General features: G+C 46.0%; 2 protein-coding genes and 1 long non-coding RNA gene across 5 annotated transcripts; all 3 read right to left on the reverse strand.

Annotated features, from left to right (window-relative positions):
* Nucleotides 1–10,268: 10,268 nt before the first annotated feature.
* LOC115264175 (uncharacterized) lies at nucleotides 10,269–10,852 on the reverse strand. The gene is made up of 2 exons (XR_003896001.2): nucleotides 10,550–10,852; nucleotides 10,269–10,485 (listed from the first exon to the last, which is right to left on the reverse strand). It is a non-coding gene; the product is annotated as an uncharacterized LOC115264175 (long non-coding RNA).
* A 70-nt stretch (nucleotides 10,853–10,922) lies between these two features.
* LOC134290188 (uncharacterized) lies at nucleotides 10,923–17,085 on the reverse strand. The gene is made up of 2 exons (XM_062857253.1): nucleotides 10,999–17,085; nucleotides 10,923–10,928 (listed from the first exon to the last, which is right to left on the reverse strand). The coding sequence occupies exons 1-2, from the start codon at nucleotides 17,083–17,085 to the stop codon at nucleotides 10,923–10,925; spliced, it is 6,093 nt and encodes a 2,030-aa protein (XP_062713237.1).
* A 194-nt stretch (nucleotides 17,086–17,279) lies between these two features.
* On the reverse strand, nucleotides 17,280–24,851 carry LOC115264187 (uncharacterized). 3 transcript variants are annotated; one of them, XR_009998603.1, is made up of 3 exons: nucleotides 17,561–24,851; nucleotides 17,411–17,496; nucleotides 17,280–17,342 (listed from the first exon to the last, which is right to left on the reverse strand). XR_009998603.1 is itself a non-coding variant. In XM_062855866.1 (2 exons), the coding sequence occupies exon 2, from the start codon at nucleotides 24,094–24,096 to the stop codon at nucleotides 17,845–17,847; it is 6,252 nt and encodes a 2,083-aa protein (XP_062711850.1). In that variant the 5' UTR covers nucleotides 24,097–24,507; nucleotides 24,572–24,851; the 3' UTR covers nucleotides 17,629–17,844. The 3 variants fall into 3 exon arrangements, 1 of the variants encoding a protein (XP_062711850.1); XR_009998602.1 differs by having other exon boundaries at nucleotides 17,411–24,851; XM_062855866.1 differs by lacking the exons at nucleotides 17,280–17,342; nucleotides 17,411–17,496 and having other exon boundaries at nucleotides 17,629–24,507; nucleotides 24,572–24,851.
* Nucleotides 24,852–26,632: the final 1,781 nt, after the last annotated feature.

A 26,632-nucleotide genomic window follows, 5' to 3' on the forward strand; every position in this document is an offset into this window, starting at 1 on the left:
TCCGGGGATCCCTTCAGGAATTCCTCCGGGGATCCCTTCAGGAATTCCTCCGGGGATCCCTTCAGGAATTCCTCCGGGGATCCCTTCAGGAATTCCTCCGGGGATCCCTTCAGGAATTCCTCCGGGGATCCCTTCAGGAATTCCTCCGGGGATCCCTTCAGGAATTCCTCCGGGGATCCCTTCAGGAATTCCTCCGGGGATCCCTTCAGGAATTCCTCCGGGGATCCCTTCAGGAATTCCTCCGGGGATCCCTTCAGGAATTCCTCCGGGGATCCCTTCAGGAATTCCTCCGGGGATCCCTTCAGGAATTCCTCCGGGGATCCCTTCAGGAATTCCTCCGGGGATTCCTTCAGGAATTCCTCCGGGGATTCCTTCAGGAATTCCTCCGGGGATTCCTTCAGGAATTCCTCCGGGGATTCCTTCAGGAATTCCTCCGGGGATTCCTTCAGGAATTCCTCCGGGGATTCCTTCAGGAATTCCTCCGGGGATTCCTTCAGGGATTCCTCCAAAGATTTCTTCAGGAGTTCCTGCAGGGATTGCGTCAGGAATTCCTCCGGGGATTCCTTCAGGAATTCCTCCGGGGATTCCTTCAGGGATTCCTCCGGGGATTCCTTCAGGGATTCCTCCAAAGATTTCTTCAGGAGTTCCTGCAGGGATTCCTTCAGGAATTCCTCCGGGGATTCCTTCAGGAATTCCTCCTGGGATTCCTTCAGGGATTCCTCCAAAGATTTCTTCAGGAGTTCCTGCAGGGATCGCGTCAGGAATTCCTCCGGGGATTCTTTCAGGAATTTCTCTAGGGATTCCTTCAGGAATTCCTCCGGGGATTTCTTCAGGAATTCCTCCGGGGATTCCTTCAGGAATTCCTCCGGGGATTCCTTCAGGAATTCCTCCGGGGATTCCTTCAGGAATTCCTCCGGGGATTCCTTCAGGAATTCCTCCGGGGATTCCTTCAGGAATTCCTCCGGGGATTCCTTCAGGGATTCCTCCAAAGATTTCTTCAGGAGTTCCTGCAGGGATTGCGTCAGGAATTCCTCCGGGGATTCCTTCAGGAATTCCTTCAGGGATTCCTTCAGGAATTCCTCCGGGGATTCCTTCAGAAATTCCTCCGGGAATTCCTTCAGGAATTCCCCCGGGGATTTCTTCAGGAATTCCTCCGGGGATTCCTTCAGAAATTCCTCCGGGGATTCCTTCAGGAATTCCTCCGGGGATTCCTTCAGGAATTCCTCCGGGGATTCCTTCAGGAATTCCTCCGGGGATTCCTTCAGGAATTCCTCCGGGGATTCCTTCAGGGATTCCTCCAAAGATTTCTTCAGGAGTTCCTGCAGGGATTGCGTCAGGAATTCCTCCGGGGATTCCTTCAGGAATTCCTTCAGGGATTCCTTCAGGAATTCCTCCGGGGATTCCTTCAGAAATTCCTCCAGGGATTCCTTCAGGAATTCTTCCAGGGATTCCTTCAGGAATTGCTCCAGGGATTCCTTCAGGAATTCCTCCGGGGATTCCTTCAGGAATTCCTCCGGGGATTCCTTCAGGAATTCCTCCGGGGATTCCTTCAGGAATTCCTTCGGGGATTCCTTCAGGAATTCCTCCGGGGATTCCTTCAGGAATTCCTCCGGGGATTCCTTCAGGAATTCCTCCGGGGATTCCTTCAGGAATTCCTCCGGGGATTCCTTCAGGAATTCCTCCGGGGATTCCTTCAGGAATTCCTCCGGGGATTCCTTCAGGAATTCCTCCGGGGATTCCTTCAGGAATTCCTCCGGGGATTCCTTCAGGAATTCCTCCGGGGATTCCTTCAGGAATTCCTCCGGGGATTCCTTCAGGGATTCCTCCAAAGATTTCTTCAGGAGTTCCTGCAGGGATTGCGTCAGGAATTCCTCCGGGGATTCCTTCAGGAATTCCTTCAGGGATTCCTTCAGGAATTCCTCCGGGGATTCCTTCAGAAATTCCTCCGGGAATTCCTTCAGGAATTCCCCCGGGGATTTCTTCAGGAATTCCTCCGGGGATTCCTTCAGAAATTCCTCCGGGGATTCCTTCAGGAATTCCTCCGGGGATTCCTTCAGGAATTCCTCCGGGGATTCCTTCAGGAATTCCTCCGGGGATTCCTTCAGGAATTCCTCCGGGGATTCCTTCAGGGATTCCTCCAAAGATTTCTTCAGGAGTTCCTGCAGGGATTGCGTCAGGAATTCCTCCGGGGATTCCTTCAGGAATTCCTTCAGGGATTCCTTCAGGAATTCCTCCGGGGATTCCTTCAGAAATTCCTCCAGGGATTCCTTCAGGAATTCTTCCAGGGATTCTTTCAGGAATTGCTCCAGGGATTCCTTCAGGAATTCCTCCGGGGATTCCTTCAGGAATTCCTCCGGGGATTCCTTCAGGAATTCCTCCGGGGATTCCTTCAGGAATTCCTTCGGGGATTCCTTCAGGAATTCCTCCGGGGATTCCTTCAGGAATTCCTCCGGGGATTCCTTCAGGAATTCCTCCGGGGATTCCTTCAGGAATTCCTCCGGGGATTCCTTCAGGAATTCCTCCGGGGATTCCTTCAGGAATTCCTCCGGGGATTCCTTCAGGAATTCCTCCGGGGATTCCTTCAGGAATTCCTCCGGGGATTCCTTCAGGAATTCCTCCGGGGATTCCTTCAGGAATTCCTCCGGGGATTCCTTTAGGAATTCCTCCGGGGATTCCTTCAGGAATTCCTCCAGGGATTCCTTCAGGAATTCTTCCAGGGATTCTTTCAGGAATTGCTCCAGGGATTCCTTCAGGAATTCCTCCAGGGATTCCTTCAGGAATTCCTCCAGGGACTCCTTCAGGAATTCCTCCAGGGATTCCACCAGGAATTCCTCCAGGTATTACATCAGGTATTTCTCCAGGGATTCCACCAGGAATTCCTTCAGGGATTCCACCAGCAATTCTTCCAGGAATTTCTTCAGGGATTCCTCCACGTATTCCTTCAGGAATTCCTCCAGGGATTCCCTCGGGAGCTCCTCCAGGAATTTCTCTGGGGATTTCTTCAGGAATTCCTTCGGGGATTTCTTCAGGAATTCCTCCAGGGATTCCTTCAGGGATTCCTCCAGGGATTCCCCCAAAGGGGCTCCTTTAGAAATTTCCCCAGGGATTTCTTCGGGAAATTCCCCAAGAATTCTTTTTGGAGTTCCTCCATGGATTTCTTCAGAAATTCTTTCAGGGTTTTTTTCAGGAATTCTTCTTTACTGAAAACTAATTATTTATGGAACTTTTTTGTTATATATTTCTGATCGGGAAAATACACAGGTAACCGGGATGGTAGAATGATCGGACCACATCAGGGAGACTAGTGGATTCGTCGGTCAAAGCTGCCCGATTTGATTACCGGAGATGCACTGTTTTTGGGTGCAACGACGATTTGAGTTCATCGTCATCGCAAGCCGAGTGCATCCAGAGATCGAGAGAACCGAAACCAAAAAAAAACTGACCTGCTTGGATCGATTTCGTTAGAGCGTGGTGTGAAAATGTTTGTTTTCGAGGTTGTTTGTCCGTTGTTTTAGGTAGGGTAGGTAAGGCTGACGTTGACATTGTTGTATGACGAGAGGTGGTTCCAGGAATTAACTGTCATCCAGCGCGGGAGATCAACAACCGAGAAGACAAGTACAGTTTGATGCATTTCGGTGTGTGGTTTTGCAATGTTTTATTTTTTTGCCAGTTTTGTAAACTGGATTTGGCATGTGGGGCTTCCTTCGTTACGTGAAAGATAAATGCGAAAATATATGAGCTTTGAGCCAACTTTAGATAGATTGTTAAAATGCTTTGAGAAAACTTTTAAAATAATACAGCAGCTTTTATGAAATACAAATGGCCTTAAGAGATACTTAACGGATTTGAGAAAGTCTAAACGGCCTTGGCAAAAGCCAAACTGTTTTGAAAAATGTCAATATACTTTGAAGCAATTTAAAATGGCTTTTGAAAATGTCGAAATGGCTTTCATGGAATTAAATCAGTAACTCTCCAAGAAACAGGACTAGCTGAATAACAGTTTCTTAAGAGTGGTTTGTGCAACTCTTGTACAGCAAAACTGTTTGTCGGTTTTTTTTTTCACTTTTAATTTGTGTACTTACTGTTAGTCGGGTCATAAATTCTGGATTATGTGGTGAAATTTTAATAAATATATCGAAATCTGTATAATACAGGTAAGTTATGACATTTCCCTGTTTAGTTTAATCCAAGTCAAAAGCAAAAAAGAAAACACGTCCACACCTACAATGTTGTTCAGACCATGTGAATATCATTAAGCCTAACAACTAGCCAACATGCTTTGTAAATTCCTGACAAACCGATACACTAAACACTCAAATCAAACTTAACAAAAAACATCAAGAAACCATGTTAACAACTTCCTACCAACACGCTTAACTATGTTGATATGTACCACCAACCCGCCACTCGCCCATATAAATGTCACACTCCTCTCCTGAGCCTTCCCGTCGTGGCCCGTGGCTCCTTCGATGCGCGCCTACTTGGACCCCCAGAGCCTGCACCAGGCTCCGGCGAAACTTTATCATGGCATGCTAATTTGAAATTTTAATGCCGAACCATGACAAATGGCGTATCATTTGTTCGTCTAAGGGCCCACAAAAAAAAAAGAGTTAAAACAACCGAACGCGATCCATGTCGCTTTCTGCTGAGCAAGAGAGAGGGAGGTGTGCCGTCCTCACCGCTGCGCTAGCTGCATGTGTGGGGAGCGGCGGGCGACACTGCATTATGCAAATTTTGCTCATTCACTTTTCATCCTTCTTGGTGATGTGCATACCTCGCTCTGGGGCTAGGGGGTTGATGGCGACTGCGACGCCGGCAAGCATAGAAGATCACCGCGCAAATGTTGTAGGAAGATAGGCAAACACTCGACAAAACCGTTCATCGCGGCGCTCGCGATTTGCGTTGTTTGCTGGATTCGGTACCAACCTGTAGGATGTGCTTTTCATAATTAAGTGACCACATTGGAAAATTGAGAATTTGATGAAATGAAACACATCGTATTTATGCATTCCATTGTAGGAATCATCTCCTGGAAGCATAGGACCCATTTTGGACATTTTCCCTTTGGAGTTGTTCGGAAGTGGGACTCGGTCCCAGGTCCTCAGCGTGGTAGTCACGTGCTTTAACCATCACACCAGGACAACATTAGTTTTAATTAATCTTGCAAAGAAATTTATAAACGTCCGTAATGACATTCAACAAGGTGTTACAATCCCAACTAATTATCGCCAGCCGCAAACAAGCATGCATGCTGAATTGTTGCTTTATAATAATAATTATATCTGAACTAAAATTATGCTATACACATTACTGTAGAAATGCTATTTCGATTGAAAAAGTAGCCAATGTTCAACTTTTCCTATTGGCATTAACAATGATAATTTAAAACACTTTTCAAGCGTTTAATAAGATTTTTATTCGACTCGCAGTAATTCCTTTATAACATAGTTTAACAAGACTTTTTCCTGCTTCTTGTTAAGTTCATCTAAAAATTAGGACATGTATCTGTATAATGTGTTTTTCACAAGTCAAATAAGCGCTTTCGTTTCATCATACTTCGAATCAGAGTACATGATGAAAAACACGTGTTTTTTACTGAGCAAGAGCTGAATAAATCTGTTGTTCAGTCGTTAACCATAATGTTGTGCTAATTCACCACTGCTGAATAAGAGTCGATGATTATTATTAAACCACGGTTTATGTTTTGATTTGAGCGCTGCAATTCATCATCTCTAGGATGGCATGCGGCTGACAAACAACGGGTCTCGAGTATGAATCTGGATTTAGGTAAATTTATGTGTAGTTTTATTATTTCACAATATTTGTTCACAGCATACAGTTCCGATCATAAACTTTCGAGAGTGTGTAAAATTTTGCATTTTTTATTTTTAATCATTTTTGCTAAAGCTGAATAATAGCTTTACTATATAGTTGTAAAACGGTTTAACAACAAACAGTGCAGTTGGTAGACAACACTATGCTTTATAGTTGCTCCAAATTTGTTTGAACAAATCCCGAACAAAGGTTGTGCCTGAAAATTATCCAAATGTTATTCAGCATCATGCTGAATTAATTCGTCGTAAAGGTGCTTGTAAAATGAGTGATTGTTTGTTGGGATATTTCACTGATTTAAGAAAATAAAAATAATCGTGTACCTATCTGGGGGATTCTTTGAGGATTTATCGTGACATTTATGCAATGTTTACAGAAAGAACATACTCACAAGATTGCTAAGAATGCTTTTAACAAGAATTCATCTAAATATTCCTCTTAGCATCGCTTTAGAATGCATGGTGTCCATGGATTTCTTTGAAAATTTGTCCAGAGATTTTCTCAGGAATTTCTGAAAAATAAAAGTTTTGAAGGATTTTCTGATGAAACCTACAGTATAACCCCTGTGGAAATCTTAGGAAGTGCTTTTGATTGAACCTCCACAGATGTATACGAAGAAATACTAGGGAACTTCTTGAAGGAATCCCAGGAGGCTTGGAGGAGAAATTTATGGAAGAATAACTAGACAAACTTCTCGGGAATCCTCTGGTGGAATTAATTGTAAAAAAATATTGAGGGATTTAAAGGAAATATTTAGGAGAAATCCTCCAATAAAATTCATGAAGGATCTAGTGAAGGATTTACTGAAAATATTCTTGGGGATATCTGAGGACCTGGAGAAACGCATAGACAAGTGTCTGTTAAGATTCCTAAAAAACTGTCGAGATGGTTCTAATGAAATTTCCCTACAAGTTCCTTCAAAAAACTTTTGAATACGGGTCTGACAGAATTCATGGAGAAATTATTGGAGTAACATCTAAAGGAAATGCCGGATTCATGTCTGGAGCAATACAGAATTCCAGCAGAATATCAGCAGGATTCCTGAAAAAAAATTGAATGAACTCCTGCTGGAATTCCTTTAAAGATTTAATGGAAGAATACTTGAAATTTGGACACATTTATATGATCTTTTGCACTTCTCGTACACCACAGTCTACTGAAAAGCTATATGTTCACTCAAAAAACGAACTATTGATAGAAGGCTCGGAGGGTCAAGTCACATATACCAATCAACTCATTTCGACGAAGGGATTCCCCCAGGAATTCCTCCGGGGATTCTTTCTTGAATTCCTCCAGGGATTCCTACAATAATTTCTTCAGGGATTCCTACAGGAATACCTCCAGGAATTCCTTCTGGAATTCTTCCAGGGATTCCTACAGGAATTCCTCCAGGGATTCCTAAAGGAATTCCTCCGGGGATTCCTACAGGAATTCCTCCAGGGATTCCTACAGGAATTCCTCCAGGGATTCCTACAGGAATTCTTCCAGGGATTCCTACAGGAATTCCTCCAGGGGTTCCTACAGGAATTCCTCCAGGGATTCCTACAGGAATTCCTCCAGGGATTCCTACAGGAATTCCTCAAGGGATTCCTACAGAAATTTCTCCAGGGATTCCTACAGGAATTCCTCCAGGGATTCCTACAGGAATTCCTCCAGGGATTCCTACAGGAATTCCTCCAGGGATTCCTACAGGAATTCCTCCAGGGATTCCTACAGGAATTCCTCCAGGGATTCCTACAGGAATTCCTCCAGGGATTCCTACAGGAATTCCTCCAGGGATTCCTACAGGAATTCCTCCAGGGATTCCTACAGGAATTCCTCCAGGGATTCCTACAGGAATTCCTCCAGGGATTCCTACAGGAATTCCTCCAGGGATTCCTACAGGAATTCCTCCAGGGATTCCTACAGGAATTCCTCCAGGGATTCCTCCAGGAATTCCTCCAGGGATTCCTCCAGGAATTCCTCCAGGGATTCCTCCAGGAATTCCTCCAGGGATTCCTCCAGGAATTCCTCCAGGGATTCCTACAGGAATTCCTCCAGGGATTCCTACAGGAATTCCTCCAGGGATTCCTACAGGAATTCCTCCAGGGATTCCTACAGGAATTCCTCCAGGGGTTCCTACAGGAATTCCTCCAGGGATTCCTACAGGAATTCCTCAAGGGATTCCTACAGAAATTTCTCCAGGGATTCCTACAGGAATTCCTCCAGGGATTCCTACAGGAATTCCTCCAGGGATTCCTGCAGGAATTCCTCCAGGGATTCCTACAGGAAGTCCTCCAGGGATTCCTACAGGAATTCCTCCAGGGATTCCTACAGGAATTCCTCCAGGGATTCCTACAGGAATTCCTCCAGGGATTCCTACAGGAATTCCTTCAGGGATTCCTTCAGGAATTCCTCCAGGGATTCCTTCAGGAATTCCTCCAGGGATTCCTTCAGGAATTCCTCCAGGGATTCCTTCAGGAATTCCTCCAGGGATTCCTTCAGGAATTCCTCCAGGGATTCCTTCAGGAATTCCTCCAGGGATTCCTTCAGGAATTCCTCCAGGGATTCCTTCAGGAATTCCTCCAGGGATTCCTTCAGGAATTCCTCCAGGGATTCCTTCAGGAATTCCTCCAGGGATTCCTTCAGGAATTCCTCCAGGGATTCCTTCAGGAATTCCTCGAGGGATTCCTTCAGGAATTCCTCGAGGGATTCCTTCAGGAATTCCTCGAGGGATTCCTTCAGGAATTCCTCGAGGGATTCCTTCAGGAATTCCTCCAGGGATTCCTTCAGGAATTCCTCCAGGGATTCCTTCAGGAATTCCTCCAGGGATTCCTTCAGGAATTCCTCCAGGGATTCCTTCTGGAATTCCTCCAGGGATTCCTTCAGGAATTCCTCCAGGGGTTCCTTCAGGAATTCCTCCAGGGATTCCTTCAGGAATTCCTCCAGGGATTCCTTCAGGAATTCCTCCAGGGATTCCTTCAGGAATTCCTCCAGGGATTCCTTCAGGAATTCCTCCAGGGATTCCTTCAGGAATTCCTCCAGGGATTCCTTCAGGAATTCCTCCAGGGATTCCTTCAGGAATTCCTCCAGGGATTCCTTCAGGAATTCCTCCAGGGATTCCTTCAGGAATTCCTCCAGGGATTCCTTCAGGAATTCCTCCAGGGATTCCTTCAGGAATTCCTCCAGGGATTCCTTCAGGAATTCCTCCAGGGGTTCCTACAGGAATTCCTCCAGGGGTTCCTACAGGAATTCCTCCAGGGGTTCCTACAGGAATTCCTCCAGGGGTTCCTACAGGAATTCCTCCAGGGGTTCCTACAGGAATTCCTCCAGGGATTCCTTCAAGAATTCCTCCATGCAACGCCCTTGAGACCCTCTGAAACACCCTGAAACGTACCTTAAACTCCCTTGGGCTCCCTAAGATTACCTAAAACGTCCCACATTGGAGTAAATCATATCAAAACCTGATCATAAGTGGAAAAACTCAAAATGAAGTAATTGGGTTTTTCGTTGTGTTTTTGCCAAGTGTAGTAATCGTGTAATCGTTTGACAGCTAAGCAGTGCCCAAATATTTTGTTTACGCTTATCAGAAGAAGTTTAGTTAAGCTGGTGTTAGCCGTTTTCTTTGATATAACTCACAGCGCGTGCAAGTTTTGACCGTCTAAAGTGAATAAAATTGATAGTCAATCAATTCAACGATGCAGTTTGTTATAGAAGGATAATGTTGTTATTCTGTTAATAAGAAACCCAAATAAATTAACGTTAAATTTACATTCAATATATGAAAATATTGAAAAAAAATTTGATGGAATCCTTGACCGTACATTCAAAAGGAAATAAGTTAATTTTCCGGCTGTTTCCGGAAAATCTGCTTTTAGTGTATGATAAAACTATTGTTCCTCTTTCAAATGCAGAAAGAAAACCTTCCGGATGTTTCCGATTTCAAAAGTTGCAACACTTTGAAAAAAATCTTGATAATTATATTATTATATGACATTATTTGCTCAAAATCACTATTTGGCCCTCTGAGCGTATTTTTGCTGAAAACTAGAATTCAACAGCTTTCAAGCAAAAAAAAAGAAGTTTGAAATCGGTCAACTGGTTCAAAAACTGTGATTTTTTGAAAAATTTCTGTTTTGAAAAATCTTGATTTTTACAATCATAAAATTGGTCACCCTAATGATGAAATAAAAAAATACGGGTCTAATTATTTTCGATAAACTACAAAACCTCCAAGTATCACGATGTTCACAGACACACTATATCAATTTTCTATTGAATGGTGGTTGTTGCCGTTAACGGAAACAAGACGGAAATTCCGGTAATTTGAACAACTCGACAAATATACGTTGTATTTATGTATTTTATTTGAGTGTTAAATTTTTCCTGTAAATGTAGCGAACAATCGAGAATATCTAATTCACTATCTTTCCAATGTCTCTAATTGATTTTACTCACGTTTAGTGCGTCTTTACCCGTTACGTCCGGAAAGCGGTCCCGTACGGTAGCTGCTGCGATTCCTATTTTAGTGCAGTTAAATGTTATATTCGCATGCCTAGTTCTGCAGCATAGTAACTGATATTATTACCTTTGTTGTAGATGATCCTAACTGCAGTCCCGAATCAATGCTTATGCACTAACTGTGATAATCGCACTACTATCTGTGATCTAAATCTGTGATACAAATAAGTTAAGTTTTAAACGTATTTTTAGCATTTAAGTCAGCTACACAATTCACCTTTAGATGCACAATTTCACTGCATGGAACTACTTCTAATTTTAATAATTCAACCTATTTTTAGTGAACTTCAACTAGTTTTTTTTTGTAACAAATTCATTAGTTTAGAGATTAACTATTACAGAAAGATTTTTCTCAACTCGATTGTCAACAAACTCATTTGCATATATCTATCTACATCTAATGCACCGAGTATAGGTATTTAATTTGTTTCGCTTTCTGGTGTTCCATACGATCTGCGCCGTGCGTAGCAGATGCCGAAACACAATGGGTACGTAGGCGCTTTACGCAGCTTGCGTAACTGTCCCCCCCAGTACACAAGGTCCAGGTTCTTGTGTAGTATTAATTGCGCCGACGTCCAGTACCGCAAGTTTCACTGCTGGGCGGTTGTAGATATTTGTCGATGTCCTTACGGTTGCGCTTCGAACTTGGCCATTTTTGCACCTTACGTCTACCACACGGCCCTTGGGCCATAAGTTTCTTGGCAGGTCCGGGTCGGTAATGACCACTACGTCACCGACTTCGATTGGCTTCGTTGGGTAGTGCCACTTTGTCCGACGACTGATTGAGGGCAGGTATTCTCGCAACCAACGTCTCCAGAATATGTTAGCATAGATTTGCGAAGTTCTCCAGTTATTAACTAGCGTAGCGGGGCTACTATCGTAGGCTACAAGTGGCTTTGAGCCACCGGAAGAACCCAACAAAAAATGGTTGGGTGTCAGTGCTTCGTTCTCGGCATCATCAATAGGAATGTAGGTGAGGGGGCGAGAGTTGATAATGTTCTCCACTTCCAAGAGGCTGTTCCGCAGGACTTCGTCGGTAGGTGTTCTCGGGAGCTGCATGTTTCCTAGGATTTTCTTAACCGATTGCACCAATCTTTCCCAACTTCCACCCATATGTGGACTGCTTGGCGGCAGGAAGGTCCATTTTGTATGCGGCGTGACGAACTCTTGCATTAGCTTATCTTCATCAAGGAACCGAAGTGCTTCAGTTAGCTCGCGATTTGCACCGATGAAGTTCGTTCCTCGATCACTGAACAGTTCCACGGGTGTACCTCTCCTGCACATAAAGTTGCGTAGAGCCATGATACAAGAGCTCGTGTTAAGGGAATGCGCTATTTCAATATGGATGGCGCGTACCACCAGACACGTTATTAACACGCCCCATCTTTTCTCACTCCGTCTGCCAACAACGACTTGGATTGGCCCAAAGTAATCAATTCCGACGTATGAGAACGGACGAGAATAAGCAGCAAGACGAGCTGGCGGAAGGTCGGCCATTACGGGCGGTTGTGGTTGAGCTCGTAGATTTTTGCAGTATTGGCAAAGTCGTCGTATCTTGTTGCAGACACTTCGAAGCTTCGGAATTCGATACACCTGACGCAGTTCGTTGACGATGGTTTCGTGGTTAAGATGGTGGTAGCGTTCGTGGGTGAATCGTATGATGAGTGTAGTGATCGGATGCTCCCTCGGCAAAAGGATTGTGTGGACAGCATCTGGATCAATGAACTTGCATCCAGCAGCCCGTCCTTCTGTACGAAGTACTCCGTGGTCGTCCAGAAACGGTGAAAGTTTGTATAGAGAGCTGCTTCTGGGAATCGTAGCCGTCGTCCTTCCTTCAGCATCCTTCGAACTCCGCAGTAATGCAATCTCCTCGCCATATGCATCCAGTTGAACTTGTCGATAGATGTATCGTTCAGCTTCAATCAGCTCCGACTGCTTCAGGATTCCGTTGGAAGGTGATCTCCGCTGCAAATATGCTCGCAAATTTGTTGTGAACCGGAGTACGTAAGCAGTGATCCGTAGAAGTTTACGCCAGTTGGAGTAATTGGCAAAATTAAAAATGGGTTCACGAGTGTTATGGACGTTGATGCTGGCGTTCCTTTCAGTGATAGTTTCACCATGATACGCCGGCTGAGCTGGCCAGGCACTCATCTGTTGCCACATGAAATCCGGTCCCCTGAACCATCGACTAGATGAGGATAGATCCGGGAATTTCTGCCATTTCGTACCTTCGTCTGCCACGTTCAATTTAGTTGGAACCCAGAGCCACTCTGATATCGCTGTGTCTTCGAGAATTTCTCCAACCCTAGCACCAACGAATTTGCTGTATCGCCTGTGATCCGTACGTAACCAACAGAGAACGTCCATTGAATCAGTCCAGAAAAACCGCTTTTGAACTGTTATTCGGTGCGTTTCTCCTATACATTTTGCCAGACGTGTTCCTACCACGGCCGCCTGAAGCTCTAGTCGTGGAATTGAAATGTATTTGAGCGGAGCGACACGAGTTTTAGCTGTAACGAAAGCACACTCAACAGAGCGATTCTCATCGAATCTGAGATAGGCGACTGCTGCGTAACCTTTCTCACTCGTGTCGACGAAAACGTGCAGCTGGACCTCGTTAGTCACGGTTGATGATGATGTCACCTTACGATAGCATCGAGGAACGGAAACTGTTTCTACCTGATTCAATACCCTAAGCCAGGCTCTCCATTTGTCCAGTGATTCATCGTCTATCGGTTCGTCCCAGCCAATTTTGGAACGCCAGATCTCTTGAAGTAGCACCTTCAAATACATCAGTATATTCGCGAGGAGACCAAGCGGGTCGTAGACAGACATGAGAGTCCGTAGAACTTCCCGCTTCGTAGGAACTTGCTCTCCAGATAACAGCTCCTGTCGACAGCGTTTTGGGATCTTGAATGTAAACGTGTCGCTGATTGTATCCCACCACATGCCAAGAACTTTCTCGGTTGCCAAGTCTCCATCCCTATTTAGATCCTTTTGTGGTGTTATCTGCTCGCCCATGGAATCCAGCACCTTCTGGGAGTTCGACAGCCATCCTCGGATCTCGAACCCACCTTCCGCGTGTATGTAGCGTACATCCTGCAAGAGTTTCACAGCTTCTGCTTCGGATTCAACACTGTCGAGCATATCATCCACATACGTTCCTTTACAAATCGTCTCCACCGCTTCCGGATACTGGTCCTTGAATCGAGCTGCATTGATATTCTTCACATATTGTGCACTACTCGGTGAGCAGCTTGCACCGAACGTCATCACCTCCATTGCGTACGTTGAAGGAGCATTTCCGGGGATGCCATCATTCCACAGGAATCGCTGGCAATGCTGATCGATGGGCTTGATTCGAACTTGGTGAAACATTTCACGAATATCTCCTGCGACCGCCGTACGATATTCACGAAATCTTTGAAGGACGTGCTGAAGCGGCGTAACCTGATCTGGTCCTTTTAGTAGAAACGAGTTGAGAGAGAAGTTTCCCACTTTGGCGGCAGCGTCCCAGACAATTCGCAGCTTACCAGGTTTGTTGGGGTTAACCACTGGGAAGATCGGTAGATACCACGAACGTCCTGAATACGTGTTCTCTTCCTGCGCCGATAGCTTACGAATATACCCTTTCGCTTGATAGTCCAGGATTTTTTCCTGAAGACATTTGGCTAACACTGGATCCCGAGCCATGCGTTTGTTTAAGCAGTCGTGTCGTTTTAGGGCCATGGATTTGCTCGACGGTAATCGGACATCTTCGTAGCGCCATAGCAAGCCTGTCTCATATCGTTTATTCTGTAGAACAGTATTTTCTTGTAACAGCTTCATCGCTCGTTCATCATCCCTTGACATCAGCGGTTTCCCATCAAGTTGAACTCCGAGACTGTCGAGAGAGAAGTAATTTTTGACGGCTAGATGCAGTCCCTCGCACTGACAGATGTGGTAGCTGTACGAAACGTCGTTGATAGCGACTGTTTGCCCTGACAACGAGCACGGCCCGTAGACTACCCAACCCAGCCGTGTTAATACAGCCGTCGGCTGGTTCTCGCTTCCCTCTCTAGAGTCAAAAGGGTACTCAAGCCTGGAGCTGTCAACTCCAAGTAGAATTCGGGGTTTTACTGCACTGTATGAGTCGATAGGAAGATCAGACAGATGTTGGAAGTGCTTTGCTAGCTCAGTAACCGACATTGACTGTTCAGGAAGATCTAAGCTACGCACCGTATGTACCTCCGGAAGACGGAATCGTTGTCCTGGGTTTGCAGCACTAGCAATGTCAGCCGAGAATACTACTGAATCTTGCTCGTATCTTCCTTGTCCCCCAGTCCACGAAATGCACAGTGGAGACTTCTCACCATTGAGGTTCAGTTCCTTCCACAAACTGTGCTCCATCAGCGTTGACGTTGATCCTGAATCAAAGAAGGCGTATGTCGTAATCGACCTTCCTTTACCGTGTAGAGTAACTCGTATGTACTTCAAGAGCACGTTTGGCAATGAGCGATGGTGCGCGTTCACAGATGCGTTTTGTACTTGAGCGCTTGCTAACGGCTTCTTGTGTTTGCTGTCGTCGTGCAACAACCAATGATGTAGAAAGCTGCACCCATCCTGGTTGCATGGAACTTTCCTTTCGCAAGTATTGAAGTGCTTCGTCAAACACTTCCGGCAGATTTTCTTTTCGTTCACCAACGCCCATCGTGCTTTCGGCAACATCTCCAGAAAACCACTACACTGTTCGAGGCTGCTGCATTCGTTGCTACACGCTGGACAAGTTTTGTAGTCGAGCTGTTCCGGTGAAGACAGTGAGTGTGCGTGAACATAGACTTCTTCTTTTCGTACTCTGATCTCTGGCTTCTGCATTTTTGTCCCAGCCGCAGGTCTGACCACCTGACTAAATGCCTCAACCATATCTCCTAGCCAGTTATTGAACTCCAACAACGTGGCAGCTCCGATCTCCTTTCGGTAGAATGCCCACTTCATTTTCAACGCTGATGGTAGACTATCTACAAGCTCCTGCAGCAATGCGACATTATACAACCTTTCGTCCATTTGGCACACTTGTATTGTCGCACACAGGTTCTGCACGGCAACGCCGAAGTCGATAATCGTCTCCATCTTCTCAGCCTTCGGAGGTGGCATCATGCGGATTCTCCGCACCATTGTCTCCACTATAGATTCCGGATTCCCGAAGAGGGTCTTCAGTCGCTTCATGATGACTGGAACGTTGTCGGGGTGTAATAGTAGACTTTTAACGGCGTTGAGTGCCTTATCGTGCAGACTCCGCTCCAGTCGATCAAGCAATTCGTCGTTCCTGAAGGCACACATCCTAGAAGTGCGCTCGTATGCCGCGATGAATCGAGGCCAATCTTCAGGATCCCCACCAAACTTCGGAAGATCTTTAACCGTCTGTCTTGCTGCTAAGTGACTGCTGTCCAGAGGTACTGGATTACTATGCAGATGGGGTAGATATTGCTGCTGAGATGTAGCCGGACGATATCGCGGAGTTGATGTGCTCATCACTGGATGACCGAGGTTCTGCGGAATAGAATCGGTATGCTGGATGGTTTGAGCGGCTTGGTGTTGATAACTCGTCGCCGGATACGCTGTCGGTTGATGCGACGCTACAGTATACACCGGCATCGATGAGAAATTGCCCAATGGTGGCTGGTAATTCGGAGGAAAACCTGCAAATTTCTGGCTGGGTCGTAGGTTTTCGGTATATCTGACCCCAGGGGCACAAATTCCCCCAAGCTGCTGCGAGACACACGGTTGATGCGGAGCAGAATATCTAGCATGTTGCTGAACATTGGCTTGCACTACCGGGAAACCCGGGATACACGTTTGAGATTGCGGCACTACTGTTTTTCGCAGAAGCTCGTTGTACACCGGCAAAGGTGTTTCGTCCAGGGAATTTCCTGCTTCCTTCCCTGCATTCTCCGTTTTCTCCAGCCATTCGTTGATTTTCTCGAGACTCGTAACTGAATCGACTTCGGATTCGCTAAGCTCCAACATTTCGCGCTCCAGTTCCAACCGCTCCTCCAACTGCTTCTTCTCAAGCGCCTGTCTTGCCTCCAGAGCCTTTGTTTGTAGTTCTCGAAGCTTTGCCGAACGCTTCGATGATTTTGAGGATGCTATGATGCTTCTACGGCATGTTCCAACATTGTTGACGGACGAAGTCCCCAGCGGTTTGGTATTGCCTGGTCCATTCGCTGCTTGTGTTTCCGTTACGACTTCTTCCACAATCCTGACTTGCTGCTTCTGACTCAGAGATCCGCCAAACGTTTGCCATGGCGTGTTGAGTCCAGATGTAGTTGCTTCGAACTGCTTGCTCTGCTGCTGCAACTGCAACTGCCCGGTCTGCGACTGATGTATTTGCTCTTGCCCTCGCCGTTGCAGCTCAAGTTGTGTCTGCCACTGCTCAAGCTTTTTGCGTTGTTCATCAGTCTGGTCCTGGTATTTTTGCTGCTCTTGTCGCCACTGCTTCTGCTGCTGCTCGAGACGCTCCATCTGCTCACTCAAGGTTTGCCGTTGTTTGTCTAGCGTTGTTCTCACGCATCCGTTACAGCTCCAGTCGTAATCTCGGATACTATCGTTCACGTTCACACAGTCATAATGGAACCACACATTGCACTCGTCGCATTGAACCATTCGACTGTTGGTACAATCTTCATCACCCCGACGACACACTCCGCAACCCACCCCCTCACCGGGAGAACCACTTTTCGTCATGCCTGCACCCGCTACGCTACCGCTTGACATTCCGGATAAACGAAAAATTTAATTTGTTGCCGTTAACGGAAACAAGACGGAAATTCCGGTAATTTGAACAACTCGACAAATATACGTTGTATTTATGTATTTTTTTTGAGTGTTAAATTTTTCCTGTAAATGTAGCGAACAATCGAGAATATCTAATTCACTATCTTTCCAATGTCTCTAATTGATTTTACTCACGTTTAGTGCGTCTTTACCCGTTACGTCCGGAAAGCGGTCCCGTACGGTAGCTGCTGCGATTCCTATTTTAGTGCAGTTAAATGTTATATTCGCATGCCTAGTTCTGCAGCATAGTAACTGATATTATTACCTTTGTTGTAGATGATCCTAACTGCAGTCCCGAATCAATGCTTATGCACTAACTGTGATAATCGCACTACTATCTGTGATCTAAATCTGTGATACAAATAAGTTAAGTTTTAAACGTATTTTTAGCATTTAAGTCAGCTACACAATTCACCTTTAGATGCACAATTTCACTGCATGGAACTACTTCTAATTTTAATAATTCAACCTATTTTTAGTGAACTTCAACTAGTTTTTTTTTGTAACAAATTCATTAGTTTAGAGATTAACTATTACAGAAAGATTTTTCTCAACTCGATTGTCAACAAACTCATTTGCATATATCTATCTACATCTAATGCACCGAGTATAGGTATTTAATTTGTTTCGCTTTCTGGTGTTCCATACGATCTGCGCCGTGCGTAGCAGATGCCGAAACACAATGGGTACGTAGGCGCTTTACGCAGCTTGCGTAACTGTCCCCCCCAGTACACAAGGTCCAGGTTCTTGTGTAGTATTAATTGCGCCGACGTCCAGTACCGCAAGTTTCACTGCTGGGCGGTTGTAGATATTTGTCGATGTCCTTACGGTTGCGCTTCGAACTTGGCCATTTTTGCACCTTACGTCTACCACACGGCCCTTGGGCCATAAGTTTCTTGGCAGGTCCGGGTCGGTAATGACCACTACGTCACCGACTTCGATTGGCTTCGTTGGGTAGTGCCACTTTGTCCGACGACTGATTGAGGGCAGGTATTCTCGCAACCAACGTCTCCAGAATATGTTAGCATAGATTTGCGAAGTTCTCCAGTTATTAACTAGCGTAGCGGGGCTACTATCGTAGGCTACAAGTGGCTTTGAGCCACCGGAAGAACCCAACAAAAAATGGTTGGGTGTCAGTGCTTCGTTCTCGGCATCATCAATAGGAATGTAGGTGAGGGGGCGAGAGTTGATAATGTTCTCCACTTCCAAGAGGCTGTTCCGCAGGACTTCGTCGGTAGGTGTTCTCGGGAGCTGCATGTTTCCTAGGATTTTCTTAACCGATTGCACCAATCTTTCCCAACTTCCACCCATATGTGGACTGCTTGGCGGCAGGAAGGTCCATTTTGTATGCGGCGTGACGAACTCTTGCATTAGCTTATCTTCATCAAGGAACCGAAGTGCTTCAGTTAGCTCGCGATTTGCACCGATGAAGTTCGTTCCTCGATCACTGAACAGTTCCACGGGTGTACCTCTCCTGCACATAAAGTTGCGTAGAGCCATGATACAAGAGCTCGTGTTAAGGGAATGCGCTATTTCAATATGGATGGCGCGTACCACCAGACACGTTATTAACACGCCCCATCTTTTCTCACTCCGTCTGCCAACAACGACTTGGATTGGCCCAAAGTAATCAATTCCGACGTATGAGAACGGACGAGAATAAGCAGCAAGACGAGCTGGCGGAAGGTCGGCCATTACGGGCGGTTGTGGTTGAGCTCGTAGATTTTTGCAGTATTGGCAAAGTCGTCGTATCTTGTTGCAGACACTTCGAAGCTTCGGAATTCGATACACCTGACGCAGTTCGTTGACGATGGTTTCGTGGTTAAGATGGTGGTAGCGTTCGTGGGTGAATCGTATGATGAGTGTAGTGATCGGATGCTCCCTCGGCAAAAGGATTGTGTGGACAGCATCTGGATCAATGAACTTGCATCCAGCAGCCCGTCCTTCTGTACGAAGTACTCCGTGGTCGTCCAGAAACGGTGAAAGTTTGTATAGAGAGCTGCTTCTGGGAATCGTAGCCGTCGTCCTTCCTTCAGCATCCTTCGAACTCCGCAGTAATGCAATCTCCTCGCCATATGCATCCAGTTGAACTTGTCGATAGATGTATCGTTCAGCTTCAATCAGCTCCGACTGCTTCAGGATTCCGTTGGAAGGTGATCTCCGCTGCAAATATGCTCGCAAATTTGTTGTGAACCGGAGTACGTAAGCAGTGATCCGTAGAAGTTTACGCCAGTTGGAGTAATTGGCAAAATTAAAAATGGGTTCACGAGTGTTATGGACGTTGATGCTGGCGTTCCTTTCAGTGATAGTTTCACCATGATACGCCGGCTGAGCTGGCCAGGCACTCATCTGTTGCCACATGAAATCCGGTCCCCTGAACCATCGACTAGATGAGGATAGATCCGGGAATTTCTGCCATTTCGTACCTTCGTCTGCCACGTTCAATTTAGTTGGAACCCAGAGCCACTCTGATATCGCTGTGTCTTCGAGAATTTCTCCAACCCTAGCACCAACGAATTTGCTGTATCGCCTGTGATCCGTACGTAACCAACAGAGAACGTCCATTGAATCAGTCCAGAAAAACCGCTTTTGAACTGTTATTCGGTGCGTTTCTCCTATACATTTTGCCAGACGTGTTCCTACCACGGCCGCCTGAAGCTCTAGTCGTGGAATTGAAATGTATTTGAGCGGAGCGACACGAGTTTTAGCTGTAACGAAAGCACACTCAACAGAGCGATTCTCATCGAATCTGAGATAGGCGACTGCTGCGTAACCTTTCTCACTCGTGTCGACGAAAACGTGCAGCTGGACCTCGTTAGTCACGGTTGATGATGATGTCACCTTACGATAGCATCGAGGAACGGAAACTGTTTCTACCTGATTCAATACCCTAAGCCAGGCTCTCCATTTGTCCAGTGATTCATCGTCTATCGGTTCGTCCCAGCCAATTTTGGAACGCCAGATCTCTTGAAGTAGCACCTTCAAATACATCAGTATATTCGCGAGGAGACCAAGCGGGTCGTAGACAGACATGAGAGTCCGTAGAACTTCCCGCTTCGTAGGAACTTGCTCTCCAGATAACAGCTCCTGTCGACAGCGTTTTGGGATCTTGAATGTAAACGTGTCGCTGATTGTATCCCACCACATGCCAAGAACTTTCTCGGTTGCCAAGTCTCCATCCCTATTTAGATCCTTTTGTGGTGTTATCTGCTCGCCCATGGAATCCAGCACCTTCTGGGAGTTCGACAGCCATCCTCGGATCTCGAACCCACCTTCCGCGTGTATGTAGCGTACATCCTGCAAGAGTTTCACAGCTTCTGCTTCGGATTCAACACTGTCGAGCATATCATCCACATACGTTCCTTTACAAATCGTCTCCACCGCTTCCGGATACTGGTCCTTGAATCGAGCTGCATTGATATTCTTCACATATTGTGCACTACTCGGTGAGCAGCTTGCACCGAACGTCATCACCTCCATTGCGTACGTTGAAGGAGCATTTCCGGGGATGCCATCATTCCACAGGAATCGCTGGCAATGCTGATCGATGGGCTTGATTCGAACTTGGTGAAACATTTCACGAATATCTCCTGCGACCGCCGTACGATATTCACGAAATCTTTGAAGGACGTGCTGAAGCGGCGTAACCTGATCTGGTCCTTTTAGTAGAAACGAGTTGAGAGAGAAGTTTCCCACTTTGGCGGCAGCGTCCCAGACAATTCGCAGCTTACCAGGTTTGTTGGGGTTAACCACTGGGAAGATCGGTAGATACCACGAACGTCCTGAATACGTGTTCTCTTCCTGCGCCGATAGCTTACGAATATACCCTTTCGCTTGATAGTCCAGGATTTTTTCCTGAAGACATTTGGCTAACACTGGATCCCGAGCCATGCGTTTGTTTAAGCAGTCGTGTCGTTTTAGGGCCATGGATTTGCTCGACGGTAATCGGACATCTTCGTAGCGCCATAGCAAGCCTGTCTCATATCGTTTATTCTGTAGAACAGTATTTTCTTGTAACAGCTTCATCGCTCGTTCATCATCCCTTGACATCAGCGGTTTCCCATCAAGTTGAACTCCGAGACTGTCGAGAGAGAAGTAATTTTTGACGGCTAGATGCAGTCCCTCGCACTGACAGATGTGGTAGCTGTACGAAACGTCGTTGATAGCGACTGTTTGCCCTGACAACGAGCACGGCCCGTAGACTACCCAACCCAGCCGTGTTAATACAGCCGTCGGCTGGTTCTCGCTTCCCTCTCTAGAGTCAAAAGGGTACTCAAGCCTGGAGCTGTCAACTCCAAGTAGAATTCGGGGTTTTACTGCACTGTATGAGTCGATAGGAAGATCAGACAGATGTTGGAAGTGCTTTGCTAGCTCAGTAACCGACATTGACTGTTCAGGAAGATCTAAGCTACGCACCGTATGTACCTCCGGAAGACGGAATCGTTGTCCTGGGTTTGCAGCACTAGCAATGTCAGCCGAGAATACTACTGAATCTTGCTCGTATCTTCCTTGTCCCCCAGTCCACGAAATGCACAGTGGAGACTTCTCACCATTGAGGTTCAGTTCCTTCCACAAACTGTGCTCCATCAGCGTTGACGTTGATCCTGAATCAAAGAAGGCGTATGTCGTAATCGACCTTCCTTTACCGTGTAGAGTAACTCGTATGTACTTCAAGAGCACGTTTGGCAATGAGCGATGGTGCGCGTTCACAGATGCGTTTTGTACTTGAGCGCTTGCTAACGGCTTCTTGTGTTTGCTGTCGTCGTGCAACAACCAATGATGTAGAAAGCTGCACCCATCCTGGTTGCATGGAACTTTCCTTTCGCAAGTATTGAAGTGCTTCGTCAAACACTTCCGGCAGATTTTCTTTTCGTTCACCAACGCCCATCGTGCTTTCGGCAACATCTCCAGAAAACCACTACACTGTTCGAGGCTGCTGCATTCGTTGCTACACGCTGGACAAGTTTTGTAGTCGAGCTGTTCCGGTGAAGACAGTGAGTGTGCGTGAACATAGACTTCTTCTTTTCGTACTCTGATCTCTGGCTTCTGCATTTTTGTCCCAGCCGCAGGTCTGACCACCTGACTAAATGCCTCAACCATATCTCCTAGCCAGTTATTGAACTCCAACAACGTGGCAGCTCCGATCTCCTTTCGGTAGAATGCCCACTTCATTTTCAACGCTGATGGTAGACTATCTACAAGCTCCTGCAGCAATGCGACATTATACAACCTTTCGTCCATTTGGCACACTTGTATTGTCGCACACAGGTTCTGCACGGCAACGCCGAAGTCGATAATCGTCTCCATCTTCTCAGCCTTCGGAGGTGGCATCATGCGGATTCTCCGCACCATTGTCTCCACTATAGATTCCGGATTCCCGAAGAGGGTCTTCAGTCGCTTCATGATGACTGGAACGTTGTCGGGGTGTAATAGTAGACTTTTAACGGCGTTGAGTGCCTTATCGTGCAGACTCCGCTCCAGTCGATCAAGCAATTCGTCGTTCCTGAAGGCACACATCCTAGAAGTGCGCTCGTATGCCGCGATGAATCGAGGCCAATCTTCAGGATCCCCACCAAACTTCGGAAGATCTTTAACCGTCTGTCTTGCTGCTAAGTGACTGCTGTCCAGAGGTACTGGATTACTATGCAGATGGGGTAGATATTGCTGCTGAGATGTAGCCGGACGATATCGCGGAGTTGATGTGCTCATCACTGGATGACCGAGGTTCTGCGGAATAGAATCGGTATGCTGGATGGTTTGAGCGGCTTGGTGTTGATAACTCGTCGCCGGATACGCTGTCGGTTGATGCGACGCTACAGTATACACCGGCATCGATGAGAAATTGCCCAATGGTGGCTGGTAATTCGGAGGAAAACCTGCAAATTTCTGGCTGGGTCGTAGGTTTTCGGTATATCTGACCCCAGGGGCACAAATTCCCCCAAGCTGCTGCGAGACACACGGTTGATGCGGAGCAGAATATCTAGCATGTTGCTGAACATTGGCTTGCACTACCGGGAAACCCGGGATACACGTTTGAGATTGCGGCACTACTGTTTTTCGCAGAAGCTCGTTGTACACCGGCAAAGGTGTTTCGTCCAGGGAATTTCCTGCTTCCTTCCCTGCATTCTCCGTTTTCTCCAGCCATTCGTTGATTTTCTCGAGACTCGTAACTGAATCGACTTCGGATTCGCTAAGCTCCAACATTTCGCGCTCCAGTTCCAACCGCTCCTCCAACTGCTTCTTCTCAAGCGCCTGTCTTGCCTCCAGAGCCTTTGTTTGTAGTTCTCGAAGCTTTGCCGAACGCTTCGATGATTTTGAGGATGCTATGATGCTTCTACGGCATGTTCCAACATTGTTGACGGACGAAGTCCCCAGCGGTTTGGTATTGCCTGGTCCATTCGCTGCTTGTGTTTCCGTTACGACTTCTTCCACAATCCTGACTTGCTGCTTCTGACTCAGAGATCCGCCAAACGTTTGCCATGGCGTGTTGAGTCCAGATGTAGTTGCTTCGAACTGCTTGCTCTGCTGCTGCAACTGCAACTGCCCGGTCTGCGACTGATGTATTTGCTCTTGCCCTCGCCGTTGCAGCTCAAGTTGTGTCTGCCACTGCTCAAGCTTTTTGCGTTGTTCATCAGTCTGGTCCTGGTATTTTTGCTGCTCTTGTCGCCACTGCTTCTGCTGCTGCTCGAGACGCTCCATCTGCTCACTCAAGGTTTGCCGTTGTTTGTCTAGCGTTGTTCTCACGCATCCGTTACAGCTCCAGTCGTAATCTCGGATACTATCGTTCACGTTCACACAGTCATAATGGAACCACACATTGCACTCGTCGCATTGAACCATTCGACTGTTGGTACAATCTTCATCACCCCGACGACACACTCCGCAACCCACCCCCTCACCGGGAGAACCACTTTTCGTCATGCCTGCACCCGCTACGCTACCGCTTGACATTCCGGATAAACGAAAAATTTAATTTGTTGCCGTTAACGGAAACAAGACGGAAATTCCGGTAATTTGAACAACTCGACAAATATACGTTGTATTTATGTATTTTTTTTGAGTGTTAAATTTTTCCTGTAAATGTAGCGAACAATCGAGAATATCTAATTCACTATCTTTCCAATGTCTCTAATTGATTTTACTCACGTTTAGTGCGTCTTTACCCGTTACGTCCGGAAAGCGGTCCCGTACGGTAGCTGCTGCGATTCCTATTTTAGTGCAGTTAAATGTTATATTCGCATGCCTAGTTCTGCAGCATAGTAACTGATATTATTACCTTTGTTGTAGATGATCCTAACTGCAGTCCCGAATCAATGCTTATGCACTAACTGTGATAATCGCACTACTATCTGTGATCTAAATCTGTGATACAAATAAGTTAAGTTTTAAACGTATTTTTAGCATTTAAGTCAGCTACACAATTCACCTTTAGATGCACAATTTCACTGCATGGAACTACTTCTAATTTTAATAATTCAACCTATTTTTAGTGAACTTCAACTAGTTTTTTTTTGTAACAAATTCATTAGTTTAGAGATTAACTATTACAGAAAGATTTTTCTCAACTCGATTGTCAACAAACTCATTTGCATATATCTATCTACATCTAATGCACCGAGTATAGGTATTTAATTTGTTTCGCTTTCTGGTGTTCCATACGATCTGCGCCGTGCGTAGCAGATGCCGAAACACAATGGGTACGTAGGCGCTTTACGCAGCTTGCGTAACAGTGGTATTATTATTAAAAAAAATCTTGTTGAAGTCAGTTAGATTGGTTGTTTCTCACTGCTAGGTGAATTTATTGTTATAAAATTCATTGAAAACTATGAAATACGTTTCATTACTAATTGGGGTTGTATTTGGGTTGCGAAAATACGTCAAACTAATTTTGATCAGTTTTGATGTACTAGGTGCTCCACTGTGCGTCCTTGAGACTCCATGATACGCCTCTGAGATGCGATGAACCACCCTTGAGACTCCCTTAAGACCCTCAGAGCTCCCTTGGGATCCTCTAGAACCTGCATGCAACCTCTTGAGACCCCGTGGAACCCCTTTGGAACCCACTGGAACCCTATGACAACAGCCAGGCTGCTACCAAACCTCCAAAATGTTCTGAGTGTGCCAAGATTAGTTTTTGGTTTTCGGTGCTGGGCATAAACAATAACCTGCACTAAAAGAGGATTCAAATGGTGTAGATACCAATCCGGTATTCGAAGCAACAGTGCTCCCTGATACCGAAGAGTTGATTTCCTACTTATCGCCCGTACATAGGCGGCGTTATAATGGAAGAATCATTGCTTCCAGATTCAGAGCACGGATTCGCAACTTCACGACAATCCATACACAGCAAAAAAATTCTTGTGATATCACATCACTTTCGCTGCACATCAGTCGCGTCGTGAAAGTGATGTAGACATTACATCCTTTCCACACAGCAAATTAACCACCGTAGCTTGAAAGCGGGTCTAGCAATCGCTAGAACCGGAACGATTGATGAATCATATATAAGTAAAATATTGGCATGGATTCGTACACTGATCCGCTGATTGGGAGGCTTATCCCTTACCTCTCGGCTATTTCACCGAGGTGGGAGGTAGTTAATAAACATAATACTGCTTCTGAGTGTTTGCTGGAATGGGTTTGTTGACACTTTCCGGTGCCAACTACGGTGCGCATGGTGAGTGTGATAATTGTTGGAAAACGATGTATCCGAGTGAGATTACATTCGGAAATGGATACATCGCTAGAAACTACGCGCCTGGAAATTACAAAATTATTTGCTGTGAGTTACGCATCGATCGATGCTTTCGAGCTACAAGATAAGAAAAACTTCTACAGTAAATTGATTCTCGTCGTGGATAAAATTCCAAAGAGCGACATCAGGATCTGCATAACCGACTTCAATGAGAAGATCGGTTCTGACAACACAGACTATGAGCGTGCCATTGGAAGTCATGGTCTTGGAGAAATGAGTGAAGACGAAACTCAAGGCCTCTTTCCGGCTCTCCGCTGATTTTAATTTGTAGTTCCTCCGGCATACGAGCTACATGCACAGCTCACCGCAACCTGTCGTGTTTTACCGCCTAGCATTGTTCGCAGCACTTTTTCTTTCAAAGACTCCAAAGGCTTTCCAATCAGTTTATCTTAACGCTCACGATTCATGGTAAGTCTTGTCTTCGTTTGCAACCTACGGGACTTCTGCTGGTTTTGCAGGCCGAAAAAAGGCTCACACGACTCTAGATTACCAAGGTAAACAAATGTCCACAACAGCAAAATTTTCACTACCTAGCACCACCTCATCCCCACTTGCACGACCGGCCGATGTTGACCCCCAGCAATCGTGTATTTGGTCTTTCTGGTGTTGCTGGTAAGTCAAATCCCCATAGTCTTCCACTTAAAAGTTATGAACGCCTCTTCCACGGACTGACAGTCGATCCTAACGATGTCGATATCGTCCAGGAGCATATGCTACCGCGTGATAATGGTT

Source organism: Aedes albopictus, chromosome 3 (genome assembly GCF_035046485.1).
Source record: "Aedes albopictus strain Foshan chromosome 3, AalbF5, whole genome shotgun sequence".
NCBI lineage: Eukaryota > Metazoa > Arthropoda > Insecta > Diptera > Culicidae > Aedes > Aedes albopictus.